This window comes from Podarcis raffonei, chromosome 2 (genome assembly GCF_027172205.1).
Source record: "Podarcis raffonei isolate rPodRaf1 chromosome 2, rPodRaf1.pri, whole genome shotgun sequence".
NCBI lineage: Eukaryota > Metazoa > Chordata > Lepidosauria > Squamata > Lacertidae > Podarcis > Podarcis raffonei.
Window position 1 is genome coordinate 114,563,369 of NC_070603.1, and position 21,311 is coordinate 114,584,679.

General features: G+C 45.0%; 1 protein-coding gene and 1 pseudogene across 1 annotated transcript; both read right to left on the bottom strand.

The window, feature by feature from the left end:
- Nucleotides 1-228: 228 nt before the first annotated feature.
- On the bottom strand, nt 229-8,109 carry LOC128409057 (E3 ubiquitin-protein ligase TRIM7-like; annotated as a pseudogene).
- Nucleotides 8,110-12,204: 4,095 nt separating this feature from the next.
- Nucleotides 12,205-19,075, bottom strand: LOC128409155 (E3 ubiquitin-protein ligase TRIM7-like). Its single transcript, XM_053379409.1, has 5 exons — nt 18,722-19,075; nt 15,474-15,569; nt 13,893-13,993; nt 13,480-13,565; nt 12,205-12,498 (listed from the first exon to the last, which is right to left on the bottom strand). Exons 1-4 carry the CDS (start codon nt 18,914-18,916, stop codon nt 13,514-13,516), a joined length of 444 nt encoding a protein of 147 aa, XP_053235384.1. The 5' UTR covers nt 18,917-19,075; the 3' UTR covers nt 12,205-12,498; nt 13,480-13,513.
- Between the last annotated feature and the right edge of the window lie 2,236 nt (nt 19,076-21,311).

The following is a 21,311-nucleotide window of genomic DNA, read 5'->3' on the forward strand; positions in this document are numbered from 1 at the left end:
GATTTCAAATTGTGAGTGCCCAGTGTGTTGGACTTGGGATGACAAGGACCTGGTTCAAATCCCTTTTGACCATAAACGTTAACCTGTCTCCTTTTTCTAAGTCTCTCAGCTGAGCCTCTTCTACCTCACAGGGTTCCTCTGAGGATAAAACAGGAGATCACCCTCCTAAAATCCCTGGAGGAAGTGTCATGGGGAATGGATATTATACTGTTGAGTTTGAAACACCACAGGAGCAACAAGAAGTACAATCTTTAGTAGAATCAAACATGTTAGCGCATGAAACATATCCCCAAATTATTTTAGGCTCGTTATACAAAAAGATAAGAAGAGGGGATCTTTAAAAATACAGGTAAGTATCTGACTCTTCATTACAAACCACCTTGGTGAAAATAATTTTATACATGGGAATTTACCACATACACATAACCCAAAATTCTCAGTGTTTGCCAATGTTTTCTCCTCAGAGCTTCTGACAGAGGCTCTTCACGGTCGAAGGGGATTTTGTTACATCGAGACCCAAAACCTGCAGAGGGGTTATGTCTCTGGGGTCAGCATGCAAAGGCAATATAGTGTAAGTCAGGAAGACCCCCGAAAACGCCCACCAAGGAACCATACTGCTTGACTGAAGCCAGAGATCTTGACCTTTCTAGAGGTCAGTAAGCAAGGTGGACTTAGAAACTCTTTCCACCATTGCCAAAGGCCCCCCCCCAAAAAAATGCTTTCTGGGCTCTGGAGACTATTGTAAGATCTCACACAGTCCCTTCCAACAGTTTTTCCTGGTCTCTCACCTTCTTTCCATTTATTAATTTGTGTTTTGACGAAGGGCTCCAGGCTGAGATCACGCAAGTAAGTTGCGCATGAATTTTGGGCCGACTGTACTCAAACTAGCAAACAATATTTGGATATGGAGATTTTGCTGACTTGCCACATAAGCTTCCCTGAAGAGTAGCAAAAAAAGGAACTTTGGAATTTCCATCTCCCTGGCCAGTGGAGAAATTGGGGGAGGAAAAGGGAATATGAGTTCAGGATTGAGGCTGAGGAAATGTTTTAAGTGATGCCCGTACATAATTCTGATTTTATTCAGAAAAGATGATGGCATTGTCTATAGAAAATGTGTCAGAATTGGAGGTTGGAGAGAGAACTACATCGAAACAGGAATGTGGGGAGGTTTGCTGTTGTTTCCTAAATTATTTTCTTGCTTCTTTCCCCCTTTGCACCTCCTGCACTGACAGAAATAGCCGGTTCCCAAGGGAGAGAAAACAGGCAAGTTTGGGGACTGACAGGGGACCCAATCAATCAGTGTCATTTACAAAGCTGGTCTGAGAAGGGGGAGTTGCATCATGATTGACACAAGGGATGGCCAATCACAGTTCTGCAAATAAGGTTTCTTCTTAAGTGCCTGTCAGCTCAGTCCTGAAGAGGAGACTGAATATATCATAATGGCAATGAATATACGCTTGTCTGTCTGCACATCAGTCAATAGAGTCTCAGCTTCGCTTTCCTGCTTATGTAAAAGAAGGGCTGGAGGGTCTCTCCTGAGAAGGAGGCTGCCAGGAATGTGTAGAGGAGGACTGCCGTGTCTGCATCGTAAAAGGACACCCGTCCCCCTTCACAGTTCAGGGTCACTCGGATCCTCTTGGGCTCCTCACTTGGAAGAGGGTACTCATGGGGGGAGAATAACCTGAACGCATTGCCCCACTTCCCCAAGCCCCAGATCCAACCCCAGATCCCTTCCCTAGGACCAAAAGAGAAAACCCCCTTCCTCTTCACAGACTTTCTGGCCACCCCCACCCCCCACCCCTCCTCTTTTCTCACAATGACCTCCCAGAAATGTCTGCCTGCTGTGAAACCCTCACATCCCAACACATAGGTAAGTGTGTCAAATCTCTCAGGGTTGTCTGGCAGGTCTTGATAGACTTCTCCCTTTCTGACTCTCTTTCGATCCTTGGACAGGATGAGGTAGGGATTTGCTGTGTCTGGATCCAAAGTTATGTTTTCTGTGGGGGCAGAGGGGGAAAGAGAAGAGAAACAACGTCAACTGGGAAGCTGACTTTTCTTTAGGCACATGACAGAAATAGCATCCCCTCTGAAATGAACAGGGACTCCATGGCTCTGCATTCGAGAGAGGAATGTTCATCAAGTTCTTAATAAGGATTCTTGAAACATTTGCAGTTCTTTCAAGGGTTCACACATTATCTATATAGAACCTGACCCTGTAAGTTAAGTCAATCTTAGCATACCCATTTTTCAGATGGGAGGACTGAGGCTGAGAGACAGTGGCTTGTCTAAGGCCATCCTTACCCCCACCATTCATGGCAGAAGGGAGTCCAAGCAGGGACTCCCTAATTCACATCAATCTTTTACCTCACATCACATGCCAGACCATGCTTGACAGGTCAGGTAAAACTGGTAGCAGGTGCTTTCACCCTCCTTGTAACCACCATTCACGTTTCAGTTGCATATTTAACATTATATTATAGACCATCCTTCCAGAGAGTTTATGAAAAGCAAGAAAGTGGTTAGGCTACCTCGACCCCCTTGTGTGAAATGTCCTGCTTGGGATTCTTGAAAGCGCATCGTAAAATTGTAGAGCTGCAAGGGACCCCAAGGGTCATCTAGTCCAACCCCCTGCAATGCAGGGATCCCAACTAAGGCATCCACGACAGGGGAAGACCCAACCTCTGCTTAAAAACCTCCAAGGAAGGAGAGTCCACCATCTTCTGAGGGGCTCTGTTCCATGTTCTGCAGTGCGATACAGGAGTCCCTGGTAGGCATTTGGGCCTATGGTTTGTTTTTCCCAGGCAGACTATGAGCAGTCAGCCAAGAACTAACTTGATTATCTCTTACGGTTTGGTTAAAGCAGAGCTTTTAAATTGACAACTATTACATCGTTGATATGAATGGCTTTCTTTTTCTGTGAATTGTGTTAATGCATTTATTGTTGCAATCTCAAGATGAAGGGCAAGATATAGAAAACCTAGGAAGTGCCATTCCCACCTGTCACCTTCAATGCAAAGACCCCATCCTGGTTCCTCAGGCCTGATTGGCTATATGATGATTCATTTTTTTCACTGCTCCTCACATTTATGGAAAAAGTGGGCAGTGGAAGCACAATAAGAAGTCCATTTAAAAATTGGTCAGGCAATTTTAGGAAGAAGATCTGCTCTGCAGTCCTCTCACCTGCTCCCCACGTTATGGAAAGTTTGTGAAGCAATTTCTTTTTAAAGACACACATTTGTACAGTGGCCTTTGGAAATTAAGCGGGATATTGGATGTTGCAAGTGCTATTAGTAAAAAAAATAATTGTTAAATGTAATGGTTTTTTTCTAGTTTATTGTTGTATTGGTTTGCCTTCATGTATTTTACTTACTGCTGTTTTCTAAAAGAATCCCAGAATGTACTTTTAAAGATAAGTAGGAATTTCCTTTATGCTTCCATCTGCTGCACCTTTTCCGGCTCTTATGAATCCCTTTTTGTGGTTTTCAGGATCAGGCCAGACTGGACTTTTGTCTTCCCATTGAGCCTTTTCCCCTGGTTTATGGTGTAATTCTGTCCTGCTCTTTTAAGTTTACTCAGGTTTCTCTAGTCCGCTATCATGTTGTAGTAGAGAAATCATACAACACAACACAACACAATACAATACAATACAAAAGCTGACTGAAGACCCCCATCTTGCAGGGAAGCCGGACCACTGGAGTTCACACTCAGGCAGCCCCCAGCTCTCTCCACTGACACCCATTTACCTTCTTGTACCCAAAGCTTGTTGCAGCCATTTTCTGAGCTATTTCTGTTCATGCATTTCCCATGTATGAGTAAACCTTACTCTTACATAAGCTCTCCTAAAAGGGGTGGGGATCTTGTATGGCTCAAAGGGATATTTCCCCCTCATGTGCCGGGAGCATTTTGCTTCACACCACCCCTGTGTCTTATGGAGATTGGGCACAGAAAAGCCAGCCATCCTGGGCTGGGGGCTTCCTAAGAGTCTGCAGGATCAGGCCAAGAGCCCCTCTAGCCCAGCATGCTGCTCTCACGGAATAGATGCCTCTGGGAAATAAGGCATGGCGGAAGAGCTGCAGTGGCCTGGTCTTTTGAGAAGCAGATCCCATCTCTCCCGAATTTCTGCCTCTGTTTGACTTGGAAATGGTTAGGGAAACCCAGCCAGATGGGCAGGGTATAAATAATACTTATAATTATTATTAAATGTACCTTTTCGCAGCTGAAGTCCATATTCCACAGTGTCTGGAAGAGAAAAGGGAACAGAGTTTTAGCATCACACCATCATTCAGATCACAAACCTGGCAACAACAATATGAGCTCATGAGATTGTAGCCAGGGTGGTGCACTCCTGATGTTGTGGACTACAAGTCCCATCATCCCTAACCACTGGCCACGCCAGCTGAAGAGATTCCAGAGCCCAGCAAGAAGGGTTTACCGTCCCCTTTCAATTGCATAAGTAAAATCAGTTGTGAATCATCTACATATTAATGTGTGGCTTCTAGATATTGAAAAAGAATTTTAAAAAAACCCGTCCATTTTCCTGGCATGGCTAATATTCCATATGACCTGGAGCCTTTCATGAACACTTCTAAACATCCAGTATAAAATACTTTCAGCCATTCTTTACTACCTCTGAATTTCTTCATGACTTCCTCCAGGAACGGATTAATATCACAGAAGTCCCAGATCCTCCACTTCAGGGCAGGAGGAAAAGCCACAGGAGGATCCTCTATGTTCTCCTTCTCCTGAGACCTGGGAGGAGAAGAACAAAGTCAAGCCATCATCCTTTGAATTAAAGGAGCTTTCAGACCAGGCAGGTGTCTCATCCTGATGAAAAGGCATGATGGATATATCATGAAGACTTGGGAGCAGCGTTTTTCCTATGGCAAAAAGGATCATCTAGAGAGCACCTAACAAGTTGAAGGAAAACCGACACACACCTGCTTCCATAATATGCTGAAGGAAATATAGAAGAGGAGGAGGAGGAGGAGTTTGGATTTGATATCCCGCTTTATCACTACCCGAAGGAGTCTCAAAGCGGCTCACATTCTCCTTTCCCTTCCTCCCCCACAACAAACACTCTGTGAGGTGAGTGGGGCTGAGAGACTTCAGAGAAGTGTGACTGGCCCAAGGTCACCCAGCAGCTGCATGTGGAGGAGCGGAGACGCGAACCCGGTTCCCCAGATTACGAGACTACCGCTCTTAACCACTCTTAACCACTACACCACACTGGCTAGGAATTTGAGATCGCATAGATCAGCTTCTTTACCTTCAAATTATTTTTTAAGGAAAGTGAGCAATACTGGGTCCTTACGCAGAGATTTTAGGACTATACCAGTTTTAGTGAAGCATTTCAAGTGATCAATGAGCAAAACATATTGATCTGGTATGTGCATTTCTGAAATATAAGGAAAATCAGAAAGCTTTAGAACGCCTTTTGCGCTGCTGGAATGGCATTTGAAAGATGAAGTAAAATCGGTTATGATACACTGGGCCAAAGATTTTGGATATAATATACAGCTAAAAGAAAGAGAGAGCTTGTGGAAAGAAAGAATAAAATTTACAGCATGTGATGCTCTGAATGTGATGAAAATGATGTATAGGTGGTATATTACTCCCATGAAATTAACTAAAATGTATAAGACAAGTAATAAATGTTGGAAATGTAAAGAAAAAGAAGGAACTTTTTATCATATGTGGTGGGAATGTAAGAAAGTAAAAAGCTTCTGTGAGTGTAAATGGGACCAATAGCTACCACAAAAATGTGTCCCTATTTTTGTCTGTGATTTTGTGAAAATGGACAATGGTGTCCTAAATTATCTCTGGAAGGAGGAAATGGAGAGAGTTCCTCACCTGTTAAACAGGAAAATTCATAGCATCAGAATAAGGCAGGGGTCTCCCATCACTTACCTCTGCAAGAAGCTTCCTATATCCTGGGGGAAAGAAAGAAAGAAAGAAAGAAAGAAAGAAAGAAAGAAAGAAAGATGTCAGTGGAGCCAGTTCTACTGTTGTTATCAATTTTGCGAGAACATGATGATAGAATGAAGGGACCTGTGGTTTGATCTAGCAGATCCCCTTTTGTGACCCCAGGCCTTTCACCCATCATGTACTAATTGTTTTCTTTACAGCAGCTTTTTTTTAGGGTGGGGGCTAAGACATGTTATTCTCCTGCTTGTACTATGAAGCAGCACACTTCACCCTCTCGCATCAGGATGAGGCCTCACCTGCAGGAGTTCACTCGCTGGTTCCTGAAGCTTCTCCTCCATCTCCCGGATGAGGCTGTCAAGAGAGGAGAGTTCCCTGGAGAGTCTGGCCAGGTGCTCCTCCCTTTTGGCTGCAATCTCCTTCTCCACCTCTGCCATCTGGGCCAGAAGAAGTTTCTCCTGTTCTTCCAGAAACTGGTGCAGTCGCCTGATCTCAGCCACCATCTTTTCCCTCTCTGCACCTGTTTGTTTCTGCAGCAAGGAGATTGAAAGAAGAGAACAGTGAGCCAATATCAGGCATCTAGTCTGCTGTTGCAGGATGAGGAGGGCCAGGGGTCAGCAAACTTTTTCAGCAGGGGGCCGTTCCACTGTCCCTCAGACATTGCGGGGGTGTGGGGTGTGGACGGACTATATTTTGAAAAAATATATATGAAGGAATTCCTATGCTTCACAAATAACCCAGAGATGCATTTTAAATAAAAGCACACATTCTACTCATGTAAAAACACACTGATTCCCGGATTGTCCACGGGCTGGATTTAGAAGGTGATTGGGGCCTGATCCGGCCCCCGAGCCTTAGTTTGCCTACCCATGACTTATCCAAATTCCCCTGACATTTTAGAGGGATTATGCCAATATTTAGCAGGGAAGGAGCTTCATCAGCACAAGACCCCCCTTAAATGGTCTATCATGTTCTGTGGGAGATAAGGCTGTTCAAAAAGAAACCTCTTTCTGTATTCCATATACACACACCCCCCCAGATATTGATTCTAGACTGTAGCACTTTTTCTTCTTAAAGTAAAAATGATGCTTACAAGCAGGTCTTGGCTTTCCTTTTCTGTGTCTGCTTTAAATACTAGAATTTTCTCTCTCTCCTTCCTCACATTGTCTAGGCAGCTGCTGATCTGATCCTGAAAAGAAAACAAAGTCCAAATTGGGCTGCATCACACATTAACAGGCAAGCTGAATCGTATTTTTGCTCCCTGCCCCACATCCTTCAGTCATTTGCAGAGGTTTCTCTTTTCATCCCAGACTAGGCAGAAATAGAATGGCTCTATATCAGAGCTGAGAAACATGTGAGTTTTGCTATTTGTCCCCCACACTCAACACACCTCCAACATCTCCCCCCTCCTTTTTATTAAATTAATCCTAGATGTTGCAATCTTTCCTCCCAGGGGAGTTACTGCAGCCTGCATTCAGGGGGTCATTGGGCACACTTGAAATCCCTCGAATAGAAAAATAAATATTTATTATTTATAGTTTCAGAAGTCTTATCAGGCTGCAAAAGATTCTTCCTGGATAACTGCTTTGGGGCTGCAAGTGGAGAGAATACATTACAAGATTTATTTATTTTTTTGCAAGCCCCTCTTGTCTGCAGCTCTTCTACCCCCAATAAAAGACCCACTGCTTTTTCTCACCTTGTACTCCTGGGACGCCTCCTCTAGAGGAATCACCTCGTGGCCTTTGTGCTCCTTAGATACATTACACAAGACACAGATGGGGCTTTGGTCCTCCTGGCAGAAGAGCTTCAGGGGCTCCTGGTGCTTCTGGCAGACCCTCCCCTTTCCTTCTCCCTCCTCTTTCCCCCCCAGATGGCTGAATTTCTTGGCTATTTCCACAACATTAGCCAACTGCTGGTTTCGCCTGATGCTGCTTTGCTCCACCCTTTCCCTGCACAGAGGGCAGGAAGCCTCTCTCGGATTTCTCCCAGCACTGGGTCAGGCAGGCTCGGCAGAAGTTGTGCCCGCACTCTGGGATGATCACTGGATCCCTGAAATACTCCAGGCAGATGGGGCAAGTGGCTTCCTCGCAGAGATCCCGGACGGGACCCCCAGAAGCAGCCATTGTTGCCTCGCCAGGAACAGGGAGCTGGTTTCCTTTTATCTCTTCCTTTTAGCAAATGGGCGTGTTTCGTTTAGGAACTTCAGAAGTTGGCTGTAGCTCCGAGCCGCTTTGATATGGTGGAAATATATATTTTTATTTATTTTAAATGGAGTGCTCATCCTTGGTGGTTTAAGGAACCATTTCCCCGTGGGAGCTGGAGTTTGTAGTAGCTTTGTTGACTATCAGCACGACAGCCTCAAACAACTTTGCAAGCTGATGAATGAATTGCCGTCCCCCTCCCCCGCCCCCCTCCATTCACACTCCTCTTTCGAGTTAGTAGCCAAGACATACAGAGGAGAAACAGCCCAGCCCTCCATCCTGGTGCCAGTTTTTAGTGAGTGGTTTTTACAAAATCGCCAGCGTCTGATAATATGCAATAACCTCTGGAACCAACTCTGCAAACGGCCTTTGCAAACAGCTCAGCTAAATGGTATCCAGATACTTGCCAATCACACCGCAGGGCACCTATTAACAGCAGGTGCTTTCACTTAGCCCCATTTTCTCAATGAATGCAGCCCTTTGTCAGTGAAATATTACATTGTTATAAGAATTTTAAGGTCTCAAATATAGAATAAATACTCAGCAATGCACACATATAGGAATATATGAACCATGTGTCTGAGATAGTACGGGAGAGCAATCCTGAAGCCATTTTGACCCCAAATATTCCTCTGCAGTAAGGGAGAAAAATTGGGAAAACCTTCCCATTGTCTTTTTGCTTACAAATCCATTCTTAAGGGCATATTTGTGTGTGAATAGGGTGAGCCTGTGATTATTTATTCATTCATTCCATCCATGTCATAGAGGATACAGCTTTAAATGGCTATGATTCATGATGGCTATAAACCACCTCCAGGATCAAAGGAACCATTCCTCCCAATTCCAGTCTCTGCAGAGTAGAAGAAGGAGAAAGCGCTCTTACTTACTTGCTTATTTATTTCATAAAAAATTATACACCACTTGTTTTGTAAAAAAAAAACAAAAACCAACAACACTAAAGTAGTTTACAGAAAGATAAAATCGGGGGGGGGGGGGGATAAAATATACCAGAAGTTAAACTACTAAAACTTATTTTCTAAGCATCTGGGTAGGCTTGACGAAACCAGAATGTTTTTAGTAAAGGTAAAGGGACCCCTGACCATTAGGTCCAGTCGTGGCTGACTCTTAGGTTGCGGCGCTCATCTTGCTTTATTGGCCAAGGAAGCTGGCGTACAGCTTCCGGGTCATGTGGCCAGCATGACTAAGCCGCTTCTGGCGAACCAGAGCAGCGCACGGAAACACTGTTTACCTTCCCGCCGGAGCGGTACCTATTTATCTACTTGCACTTTGATGTGCTTTCGAACTGCTAGGTTGGCAGGAGCAGGGACCGAGCAACGGGAGCTCACTCTGTCATGGGGATTCGAACCGCCGACCTTCTGATCGGCAAGTCCTAGGCTCAGTGGTTTAACCCACAGCGACACCTGTGTCACCCAGAATGTTTTTAGCAGGCACCAAAAAGAACACAGTGAAGGCACCTGCTTGATATCAAGAGGCAAGGAGTCCCAAAGTGTAGATGCTGCCGCACCAAATGACCAGGTTCTTACAAATGCAGAACTGGTGTCTTGTTTGTGGGCCCCCCCATAGGTTTCCGGCTTCCAGGTTCTGCTTTGGTTTTTAACCAGAATGTTAAGGTCAGCCAACCAGAGACAGGGGCACAACTGTGGCTTCGCCAGGCAGACAGCATATGCCCAACCCAGAAATTTGTGATCAGGACCAGAATCAAGCTTGGGTGTCTATGGACACAAAAATTCAGTCCTGATTCCCTTTCTGGTTTCCTCCCAGCGAAAGATTCCTGCATCGCACAGGGTTGGACTAGATGGCTCTTGTGGTCCCTTCCAACTCTATGATCCTATGAATGTACAGTGGTATCTTGGGTTAAGAACTTAATTCGTTCTGGAGGTCCGTTCTTAACCTGAAACTGTTCTTAACCTGAAGCACCACTTTAGCTAATGGGGCCTCCTGCTGCCGTCATGCGATTTCTGTTCTCATCCTGAGGTAAAGTTCTTAACCTGAGGTATTATTTCTGGGTTAGTGGAGTCTGTAACCTGAAGCGTCTGTGACCCGAGGTACCACTGTAAATTCTTTTTGGGGTGGGACAGGGAGTTGTTTATTGGCAGCTGCCTGAAAGGAGATGCTTTCTTTTCTTTTTTTTAAATGATATTTATTAAGATTTTTCCATTATAATACATCAAAAAAATCAAAACAAAAACACACACAAAAAAAGACGAAACAAAAAAATGTAAAAACACATAAAATTCAAAGTCCTTATTTTCAATGACATATTTCCCTGACTTCCCCACACCTCCCCTTCTTGTATTCCAGTTCAAATTGTTGGTTCAACAAGTTCTTGTCCCCAATTTTCAACCTTTTTATATTTCATTCATTTTCGAAAAACCAATTTTAACTTATAAACATCAATAATTATACATCTGTGCTTATTCTTAAATCCTTTTTCTAAAGTCGACCTAAATTCCCTTCCACGATTTCCTCAATTCTCATACAAATAACAAAACAAAATAAAAGCAAAACAAATTATAATTATACACCCTTTGGATTCCCAAACTCCACCCCCCCTTTCCCGGTTCCAATCCCCAATAATCGTCCATCAGTCAATCTACTCTCAGCCTGGAGATCTCACGTCCGAGGCTCTTAATTCTCTCTCAATTCCTCTCTGCCGGCTTTTTGGATAGTCCTTAGTATTAAACACCAAATCTCGGAGAAGCTCTAGTCCAATAAAGTCCATATTTCTTCCAACCAGACCTCCATACTTAGAAGTGGAGCCTAAGTCTTGTTTCTTACTCCTTTTAAATCCAAATGTCCCGAAAGCTCCAACTTCCACCTTAATCAGATTTGTAACCCTTAGGTCTTCAAATCTCCACACAAGAAGATCTCTCCATTCTTCAGTCTCCAATTCAAACCAAATTTTCACCATCAAATTCTTATTTTCCTTTGCAGCCATCATGCCAGGCCTCTGGCTCTCCTTTGTCATCTGTAAAATTACAGCTCCTCCTTCCTTTTTCTCAGGAACAACATATATCTCTTTCTTCACACTCTCAAAGCTCTCAAATTTCTCTTCTTGTTCAGCTGCATAAGCTTCCTGAGTCAATTCCTTGTCAGATTCAATGAATTTGTTTACTGTTAAGTCCAGAGTTGTAACATTTGTAGCCAAAACATCAATTTGGCCTTGTAACTTTCCCAAGAGAACAAAGACTCTGTCCAGTTCAGCTTGAATTTCCCCTCCTTCAGCCATTCTTGTAGTTTCCCAAAACCCCCTCTAGAGGGATTTTGGTTACTTAGTGTTCATTCTAGTTCAAATCCAAAAATCAAATTAGTTTGTATCAGTTCTTCCTTGTTTTCAACAAAATATAGTCAAATTGTAACAGGTATAGCCAGCAGAAGCAACAGAAACAAAGTTCTCTTTTTCCGTCTGACAGCTAATTTGACAGCTGTCAAACTCTTCCAATACCTTCAACAGGCTCTCTCGCAGATCGCTCCCGGGTCCGGGGGGGTGACACTTCAGCTCCCAAAATTAGCTCTTATCCTCCAGTAAAGTTTCTTCTAGTGCCAAATCGTGAAATTAATATCTTTTGCCAAATGATAAAATAAAAAGTTCTCTCGACCTTAGTTAGCAGGTCCTTGCTTTAAATTATTTACAGGAGGAGGAGGCTGACTTCTTGTTTACACCTCCCCCGATCGTACCTAATTCACTGAAAAATTTTCTTTAAAAATCTAATTTCCGTACTACTCACGGGTTGTTATTTTAGAGTCCAAATCACAAGAAGAAGTCAGCGCTCTCCGGTTATGGCACGCGGCTTCACTCCACAGGAGAAGCAGTCGACTCACAGCACCGCGCCGCTCACCCCGTCCCCCGTTCCGGAGCCTTTAAAAAGGCTCCTTCGCAGGTCGGGGGGCGCAAATGGTGCCCGTCGAGTCACCAGGTTCACAGGCTTCTCCGCCTGTGATTTTTAAGGGTCTCCGCGTCGCCGCAGCGGTACGACCCTGATCCTGTAGAGCTGATTCCCTCCGGAGCTCGGAGGGAATCCGCCATTAGCCGTTGGCGCTAACCCGGAAGTCCGAAAGGAGATGCTTTCTAAGCAGCAGCTCCTCCCATCTATGGTTTCCTTCAGACTGCTCAGGACATGCCACACAGCCTCTATGATGATTACTGTCCTTGGCTGGCCGGCTGATCTTTTCTTAACCTGAAAGGTAATAGTGAGACTCCACTTGATGTTTCTTGGTCCTTCCCACAGCTTCAGATGTTCCCAGCTCTGCAGTGGCTTCTGTTCCTCCTCCTCCTCAATCCTCTTCTTCAATTTCTCACCATAGAAGAGGAGCTGCAAGGTTGCTTTTTGAGAGGTGCAGAGGTGTTGGAGATCTGCAATCCAGGCAGAAGGCAGAGCAGAATTAATTTTTGTTTCATTCTGCTGCAAAGGACAATAGTGATCATTATCTGTGAAATGGATCTAAGCAAGCACGTCTCTCTCATCTCCCACTAGAAACTAAATGCCCAGCATTGTTCCTTGTACTTTCCTCACCCAGGGAAGGAACTATCCCTGGGCGACTATGGGAGGGAAGGCAGAAAATAAAGAGAATGAATAAAATTATGTGGGATGGCAGAGAATGGTATCTCCTCCATCTGCGCCCAGACACTGAGGCTTGTCACAGAGGGAGGAAAGGGATGTGATAGGAATTTTATGGTCTTAGATATATGGCAATGTTCATAACCGCACATACATAGATCAGCACAGGAAGACCAACCTGGAACCATTTTGATTCCTAAACTGACCAAATGTTTTCTCTGCAAGGTCAAAATGGAAAAGCCTCCCCATTGTCTTTTCCTTCACAAATCCTGTCTTAAGGGTATGTCTGTGTTTGAATAAGGGTGTGAGCCTTATCATTACAAAAGACTGGCCAGGCTCCTCAGGCAATCCAATCAAGTAACCTGCCAGACAGGAAATAAACAAGGACAAGAGAAAAACAATATTGAAATTTCTGTTTTAAGACCACCTTTTCTGTGATGTATCTGAGGGGTGGTCTTAGGTTACACCCCTCCTGTGATGTATGTATGATGTTTCTGGGGGTGGTCTTGATCTAGAGTGTGGCAATTTCAAAAGTCTTTATAAGGCCTTGCACACCATTTTTCTGGGTTCCTCTTCCTCTCCTGCGTGTGAGGGGAGCACCCTGTTGCAACAGATCAATAAAGATCAAGCTTACTAGCTGCTTTGCTTCTCAATATTCTCTGGTTGGCCTCTGTTATTTTCTCCTACCAATAGGGAACCTATGTAAGGACTCTATATGGGCTCTTGGATACCCCATAAGGGAAAAGGGCATATTTTTATTTACAACAGGGACATACCTGAAAGGCCCAGAGCAGTCCTTGTCCCAAGAGCTTAAGATGACTGACAGTTCAAGGAAGGCTGTCTTCTCTTCCATTTCCATTTGCTAGATGGTGGAAGGAGAAAAGGGAGTCAGGATGGATAATATATTAAGGTTCTGCAACATCAAGGGGCCACATCATTCAGGAGGATTCCCTGGGAAAGGCACTTTTAAATTCCCTACAAAGGTCACAACATTAATCAGGGAAATAACTTTCTAGAAGCTTATGGGTGCCCACCCTTGGAATTCCTGCAGGAGAAAGGGGCCACCCCAAATAGAAGCAAGGTGGCCTTGTGTGCTTGAAAAATATCCAATCCTTTCTGGATTTATTTTTCCCTGGTTTATTATTTTTAGACTTGTACTTTTTCACTTCCCAACATCAGCAACACTTACAAGAAGCCCTTGAATCTTCTTTTCCGTGTCTGTTTTTCCCCACTTCCAAATGCTGCCTGTCTCATCGCCTCCAGGTTCTCCGCAAGAGCGTCAATTTGATCCTGAAGAGAAAACATAAACCAGTTTGTTTTGTTTTTGGTTCCTTTATTGTCTATTTCTGAAGTGAAATCCGAGGGGCAAAGTTGAATGGCATGCTTGCTCCTTGCCCTCACATTCCTGTGCTTTTTATACAGAGATCTCCTGCAACCTTCCATATCCTCTTGCAGCATTTGAATGGGTTGGATTCAATAGATTACAGGGTGTATGTGAAGTAGGGGGTTTAACACACCTTGATAGGAAGGAAGGGAGACCTCCCCAATGCTTTGGGAAGAGAATACACTCAAGAATGAGAGAACATAAAAAGTGTCCTTCTAATCTGGATCAGGTCAGCATCTCTTTTTCACAGTGTCCAACCAGATGCCTCTCTTAGACCTGAGTGGTGCTAAAACACAGAGCCTAGGGCTTGCCAATCGGAAGGTCGGCGGTTCGAATCCCCACGACGGGGTGAGCTCCCATTGCTCGGTCCCTGCTCCTGCCAACCTAGCAGTTCGAAAACATGTCAAAGTGCAAGTAGATAAATGGGTACCGCTCTGGTGGGAAGGTAAACAGCGTTTCCGCGCGCTGCTCTGGTTCGCCAGAAGCGGCTTAGTCATGCTGGCCACATGACCCGGAAGCTGTGTGTGGACAAACACTGGCTCTCTCAGCCTATCGAGCAAGATGAGCTCCGAAACCCCAGAGTCGTCCACAACTGGACCTAATGGTCAGGGGTCCCTTTACCTTTTACCGCAGTGCTGTAATACAAAGACACATTTCCTATTAAGGTAAAAGCTAAAGGACCCCTGGATGGTTAAGTCCAGTCAAAGGAGACTATGGGGTTGTGCCGTTCATCTCGCTTTCAGGCTGGGGGAGCCGGCGTTTGTCCACAGACAGCTTTCCGCGTCATGTGGCCAGCATGACTAAACCACATCTGGCACAATGGGACACTGTGACAGAAACCAGAGCGCACGGAAATACTGTTTACCTTCCCGCCGCAGCGGTATCTATCTACTTGCACTGGTGTGCTTTCGAACTGCTAGGTTGGCAGGAGCTGGGATAGAGCAATGGGAGCGGGAATTTGAACCACCAACCTTCTGATCAGAAAGCCCAAGAGGCTCAGTGGTTTAGACCACAGTGCCACCTGCATTATGTGTGTTGAAACATCTAATATTCAGTTTTACTGAACGCCCTCAGGTTCTCGTATGATGAGAGAGAAATAATTCTGTCCATCTGCTTTCTTCACACTGTGCATAATTTTATGTCCCTCTTATCTTGTCTTAACTTTTGTTTTTCTAAACTCAAAAGCCTCAGATGTCAGCCTCCCACAGGGGAGTTTAAGATGTCGCAAGGCCGTAGGACAGAATGAATTGTTTTCCTTTGAGCTCAGCAAGCAATTGGAAATGTCAAAGCAGGTAGCATCACACAGTGCTATGGAGTGCATAAGAAGTGGAGTACTGGATGAGACCAGTGGCCTGTTCTCACAGTGGCCAACCAGACAGCACTTACAAGCTCGTCTTGGCTTTCCTTTAAGATGGCTGCTCCGTATGCCAGAACCTTCTCTCTCTCTTGACACAAAATCTCCTCACGACTGCAGAGTTGATCCTGGAAAGAAACATGATTTGTACTTTGGGTTGTTTTTTTTCCGGTTTATTGAGTATTTATATCAAAATTGAGAAAGTGAGAGGGAAGTTGAATGCAATGCTTGTGACTTAAGTTTGATGGAGGTCTCTTGCACCTTCCATGTCACATTGTAGCATTCAACATAGAATTGTAGAGTTGGAAGGGACCCCGAGGGTCATCTAGCCCAACCTCCTGGTATGCCCCGTGGAGGACCTTAAGGTCCACAAATTACAACACTTTGGAGGTCCCAAGCCGCAAGGTGGTTAGATTGGTCTCAACTAGGGCCAGGGCCTTTTCAGTACTGGCCCCGACTTGGTGGAACGCTCTGTCACAAGAGACCAGGGTCTGCAGGACTTGACATCTTTCTGCAGGGCCTGCAAGACAGAGCTGTTCCGCCTGGCCTTTGGTTTGGACTCAGTCTGACCCTTATGTTTCCCTCCCCTTATGGTTTTGATCTTTGGGCTACTTTTAAAATGAGGCTGCATTTTAAATTGCATTTTAACGTGTATTTTAAATTGGTCCCCCCCCTTATGTTTTTATTGTAATTTTTACTGTTGTTAGCCACCCTGAGCCCGGCTCTGGCCGGGGAGGGTGGGGTATAAATAAATTATTATTATTATTATTATTATTATTATTATTATTATTATTATTATTATTGCAGGGATATGTGGCTGTCCCATACAGGGATCAAACCTGCAACCTTGGAATTACCAGCACTAAGCTCTAACCCAGTGTTTCTCATCTGCGGGCCATATGGCCCCTTGGGGACCCTCATGATATTTCAAACAAGGTCAGAAAAAGGTTGAGAAACACTGCTCTAACCAACTGAGCTACCCAACTGGGTTAGATTGAATAAGTTAGTGGGGTTTAACACTCCTTGAAATGAAATCCTGGGGAAGGGCATCCTTGCTGATTTCTTGGGGAAATAACAAATTCACGAAAGAGAGAACAAGAGGCCTGCGTCCTCTTCCCACACTGACCAATCAAATGCCTCTGAGAAGCCTATTGGAGATCTTTGAGGGCGTCAATAAGCAAATAGATATAGGTGACCCAGTGGACATACTGTACTTGGACTAATGTGTGGAATTCAGCGGCCAAGTTGTTCACCAGGGCAAGACGGTTTGAGCAAATTGTACTCATCTTGGTCCGACTGCACTGGCTGCCAATTAGCTTCCGGGCCCAATTCAAAGGGCTGGTTTTGGCCTATACAGTGGTACCTCTGGTTATGTACTTAATTAGTTCCGGAGGTCCATTCTTAATCTGAAACTGTTCTTCACCTGAGGTACCACTTTAGCTAATGGGGCCTCCTGCCGCCGCCGCACGATGTCTGTTCTCATCTTGAAGCAAAGTTCTTAACCCGAGGTACTACTTCCAGGTTAGAGGAGTCTGTAACCTGAAGCATCTGTAACCTGAGGTACCACTGTAAAGCTTTAAGTGGCTCAGGACCACAATACCTTAAGGACTGCCTCTCCCCATAGGGATCAACCCAGACCCCAAGATCATCATCTGAGGCCCTTCTTCATGTGCCTCCTCTGTGAGAGGTCCGGAGGGTGGCAAGACGAGAACAGGGCCTTCTCTGCAGTGGCTCCCCGTTTGTGTGATGCTCTCCCCAGGGAGGCAGGCCTGGTGCCTTCATTATACACTTTTAGGCGACAGGTGAAAATGTTCCTCTTCAACAAGGCCTTTGGCTGATTAATACTCTTCATTCTTTTAAATGTGTTTTTTTTTGGGGGGGGTGCTATTTAGTCATGCTGGCCACATGACCTGGAAGCTGTACGCCAGCTTCCTTGGCCAATCAAGCAAGATGAGCGCCGCAACCCCAGAGTTGGCCACGACTGGACCTAATGGTCAGGGGTCCCTTTACCTTTACTTTATTCTGAATATAAATAAACATGGTGTAGCAACAGAGGCCAGCTTACTTCCCCAAAGGATACTTTCCCCCTTTCTAATTCTACAGAACGACTTCTAATATAGCTATAAGAAATGCTTTGGTTATGGGTGACAAATACAGTGGTACCTCTGGATGCGAACAGGATCCGTTCTGGAGCTCCGTTCGCATCCTGAAGCGAACGCAACCTGCGTCTGTGTGTCTGCGCGTGCACGGGTTGCGATTCACAGCTTCTGCGCATGCGTGTGACGTCATTTTGAGTGTCTGCGCATGCGTGAGCAGCGAAAACCGGAAGTAATGCGTTCCGTTACTTCTGGGTTGCCGCGGAGCGTAACCTGAAAACGCTCAACCTGAAGCATATTTAACTTGAGGTATGACTGTAGTCCCAAACTTAGGGCAGGTGTGAGGAGAACCTTTTCCCCTCCAGCTTCTCTGGGTGTGGCCAGGGTTGCTTGACCTTGGCTGTAATTCTAATTCAGCAACTCTGGAGGGGTGGGACTTCCTGTTCTTATTCCGTACCCTCCAACATTTCTCTGAAGAAAATAGGAGCATCCTAGTCCATCATAATAATACAGTGGCACCTCGCATTACATACGCTTCAGGTTACATACGCTTCAGGTTACAGAATCCGCTAACCCAGAAATAATACCTCAGGTTAAGAACTTTGCTTCAGGATGAGAACAGAAATCCTGCGGTGGCAGCAGGAGGCCCCATTAGCTAAAGTGGTGTTTCAGGTTAAGAACAGTTTCAGGTTAAGAATGGACCTCGGGAACGAATTAAGTACTTAACCCGAGGTACCACTGTAGTAATAAATTTATTATTTATATGCCACCCATTAAACATTAAAAAACATCCCTTTGCAGGGCTCCCTTCAGATGTCTTTTAAAGGTTGTACGGTTTCTTATCTCCTTGGCTCAGGGGTTGCATACCATCCAACGTTTCTCTGTTGAAAGTAGGGACATCCTACCATACCCTCCAACATTTCTCCGGTTAAAATAGGGACGTCCTAAGGAAAAATGGGACATTCTAGGATCAAACTGGGACAGCTCCTGTAAATCCGGGACTGTTCCTGGAAAATAGGGACTTTTGGAGCGTCTGCCATTCCACTTAATGAAATACTCCACCTCCTTACCACAAAGCTCACTGGAGCATTCCTTTTATGGAGACACACTGCAACATTTTGTTGCAGGACTTGCTTGCCCATAGCTAGTTGAGTATTACTAGAATAGAAAACGTGGTTTCCTACCTTGTATATTTCAGGCGCTTCATCCAGAGGAACAACCTTGTGTTTTTTGTGTTCCTTGGCTTTGTCACAAATCACACAGATGGCAGTTTTGTGGTTTTTACAGAAGAGTTTCCGGGGTTCCTGGTGTTTTTCGCAGAAGCTCCATGTTCCCCTCTGGCGTCTGGAGAGATCCTCAGCAAGACCCCCAGCAGCCATGGCTGCCTGCGGCACAAGAGTTACTTTTTTCTCTGCGGTCTTTTGTTAAAAACTTATTTCACAAACTGGGTATTCCCTTTCCTGGAAACCAGGTGACTGGGGATTTCTACTTCGTGTTACACCTCAGGTGTGTGTCAAAGTCCACAGCCAAAGTAAAAGTTTAAACAATTATAAAAAAATTAAAAAGAATGTGCAAAGCAAACTCTTAGTTGGCAAGGACATTCTGCAACCTTTGATTCAGTACCAGGAAGAAACCTTTGATTTAGTACCAGGAAAGAAACAGGAGAATACAGGAGATAAGACGCTTCATTAACTCTAAATTATTTGGGGCATTCCTCCCAGGTGCCCCAGGTGACATTTCAGGCTCAGTTAGCTGTAATATCAAAGATGACATTTGGGGGTGCTATTTCTCTAAAATGCATGTGGAATTTAGGGAGTGGAAAACCAATTTCCTCTGGATTTTCATGATCTTCCAGAGTGGGATGCAGTAAAAACCAAGACACCACAAAAGTTGTTGAGCTGCTTCTTTTTTTAAGGAAACCACCAAAATTGTTGAGCTTTTTAAAGGCAATTCCCAAAGTTGTTCAGCTTCTATTCCCTTTTTATTCTGATATATGATAGCACTATAGTAGTAGTAGTAGTAGTAGTAGTAGTAGTAGTAGTAGTAATGTTTTTTTTTATGCTCCGCCCTCCCCGCCCAGGACCAATAAAATTACAATAAAATGTAATGGGGGAAAAGCAGTAACCCAGTCTGAAAGAAAGGCTTGATCAGGCCTCAAGCTCAGACCATGATAATGTCTGAAATATGGGAGGGGTAGCTGAAAGATACTCGGAGTCGAGTGTGAATTTCATGCTCTTTATTCAGCTTGTAGTAGCAATGATGAAACTTTCCCCAAAATGTCTAGCTATTTATACATTATTTACACAATGGGCCCCACATGATTGGCTAATTCCGGGCTGCTCCTGCAGGCCAATCAGGTTGCTGATTCACTTCATCCAGGAGCCTGATTGGCTGCTCCTGTAGGCCAATCAAGTCGCTGATTCACTTCCACCTGGAGCTAGATTGGGTGGCTCCTGTGGACCAATCAGACTGCTGCATTCTAGATCCTATTGTTCTAGGATTCAGCTCAGTACATAACAGTAGCTAATCCTCAGAAGATATCATATGGAGGAGGAGAAATTGGGAACCCAGAAAGTGTCTTGACTCTGAAGAGAGATCTGGCATGCTGGGAAGCAAATTGTTGGATGCTCTGGAGAAGAAAAGTGGGCCTTCAGAAGAGCCCCCCACCCTCTAGACTCTAGATATTCTCAGTTCAAAGACTCCTACAGCAGCGCCTCCAGCTCTCCTTCAGTTTCATTGGATCACTCCAGGAGCTAAGATCACGAAAAATCTCCCTATCCATTTTCTCAGCATCTCCACCATGTTATAAAGTCCTCTTCAGAGATGTGCTCTGTGACAGGAGGCTGCAGGTGTGGAGGACTCCCTGGTCCTGAATGGGGTAACTGTGCCCCTGAAGGACCAGGTGCGCAGCCTGGGAGTCATTCTGGACTCACAGCTGTCCATGGAGGCGCAGGCCAATTCTGTGTCCAGGGCAGCTGTCTACCAGCTCCATTTGGTACAGTGGCTGAGATCCTACCTGACTCTGCACCATCTAGCCAGAGTGGTACATGCTCTGGTTATCTCCCACTTTGACTACTGCAATGTGCTCTATGTGGGGCTACCTTTGAAGGTGACTCGGAAACCACAACTAATGCAGAATGCGGCAGCTAGACCGGTGACTGGGAGTGGCTGCCAGGACATATAATACTGGTCCTAAATATTATTTATTGGCTCCTAGTGCATTTCTGAGCACAATTCAAAGTGTTGGTGCTGACCTTTAAAGCGCTAAAGGGCCTCGGCCCAGTATACCTGAAGGAGCATCTCCACCCCCATCATTCAGCCCAGACACTGAGGTCCAGCGCTGAGGGCCTTCTGCTGGTTCCCTTACTGTGAAGTTACAGGAAAACAGGCAGAAGGCCTTCTCTGTAGTCACATTCACCATCTGGAATGCCCTCCCTTCAGATGACAAGGAGATAAATCAACTATCTGACTTTTAGAAGACATCTGAAGGCAGCCCTGTTTAGGGAAGTTTTTAATGTTTGATGTTTTACTATGTGTCGATATATATGCTGTGAGCCGCACAGAGTGGCTGGCCGGGGTATGAATATTACTACTACTACTACTACTACATCTCAAGATTGTTGCTGATGGGGAGATCTTCTGGGGGTCCTGCTCCTCCTCTCAGGTCTGAGCAGGCCTGAATCTTGACATCGCCCCTGCCCTGGCTTATGCAGGGATAGTCAGCATGGTGGGTTTTAGACATTTTAAATGGCAACTCTCATAAGCTCCAGCTGG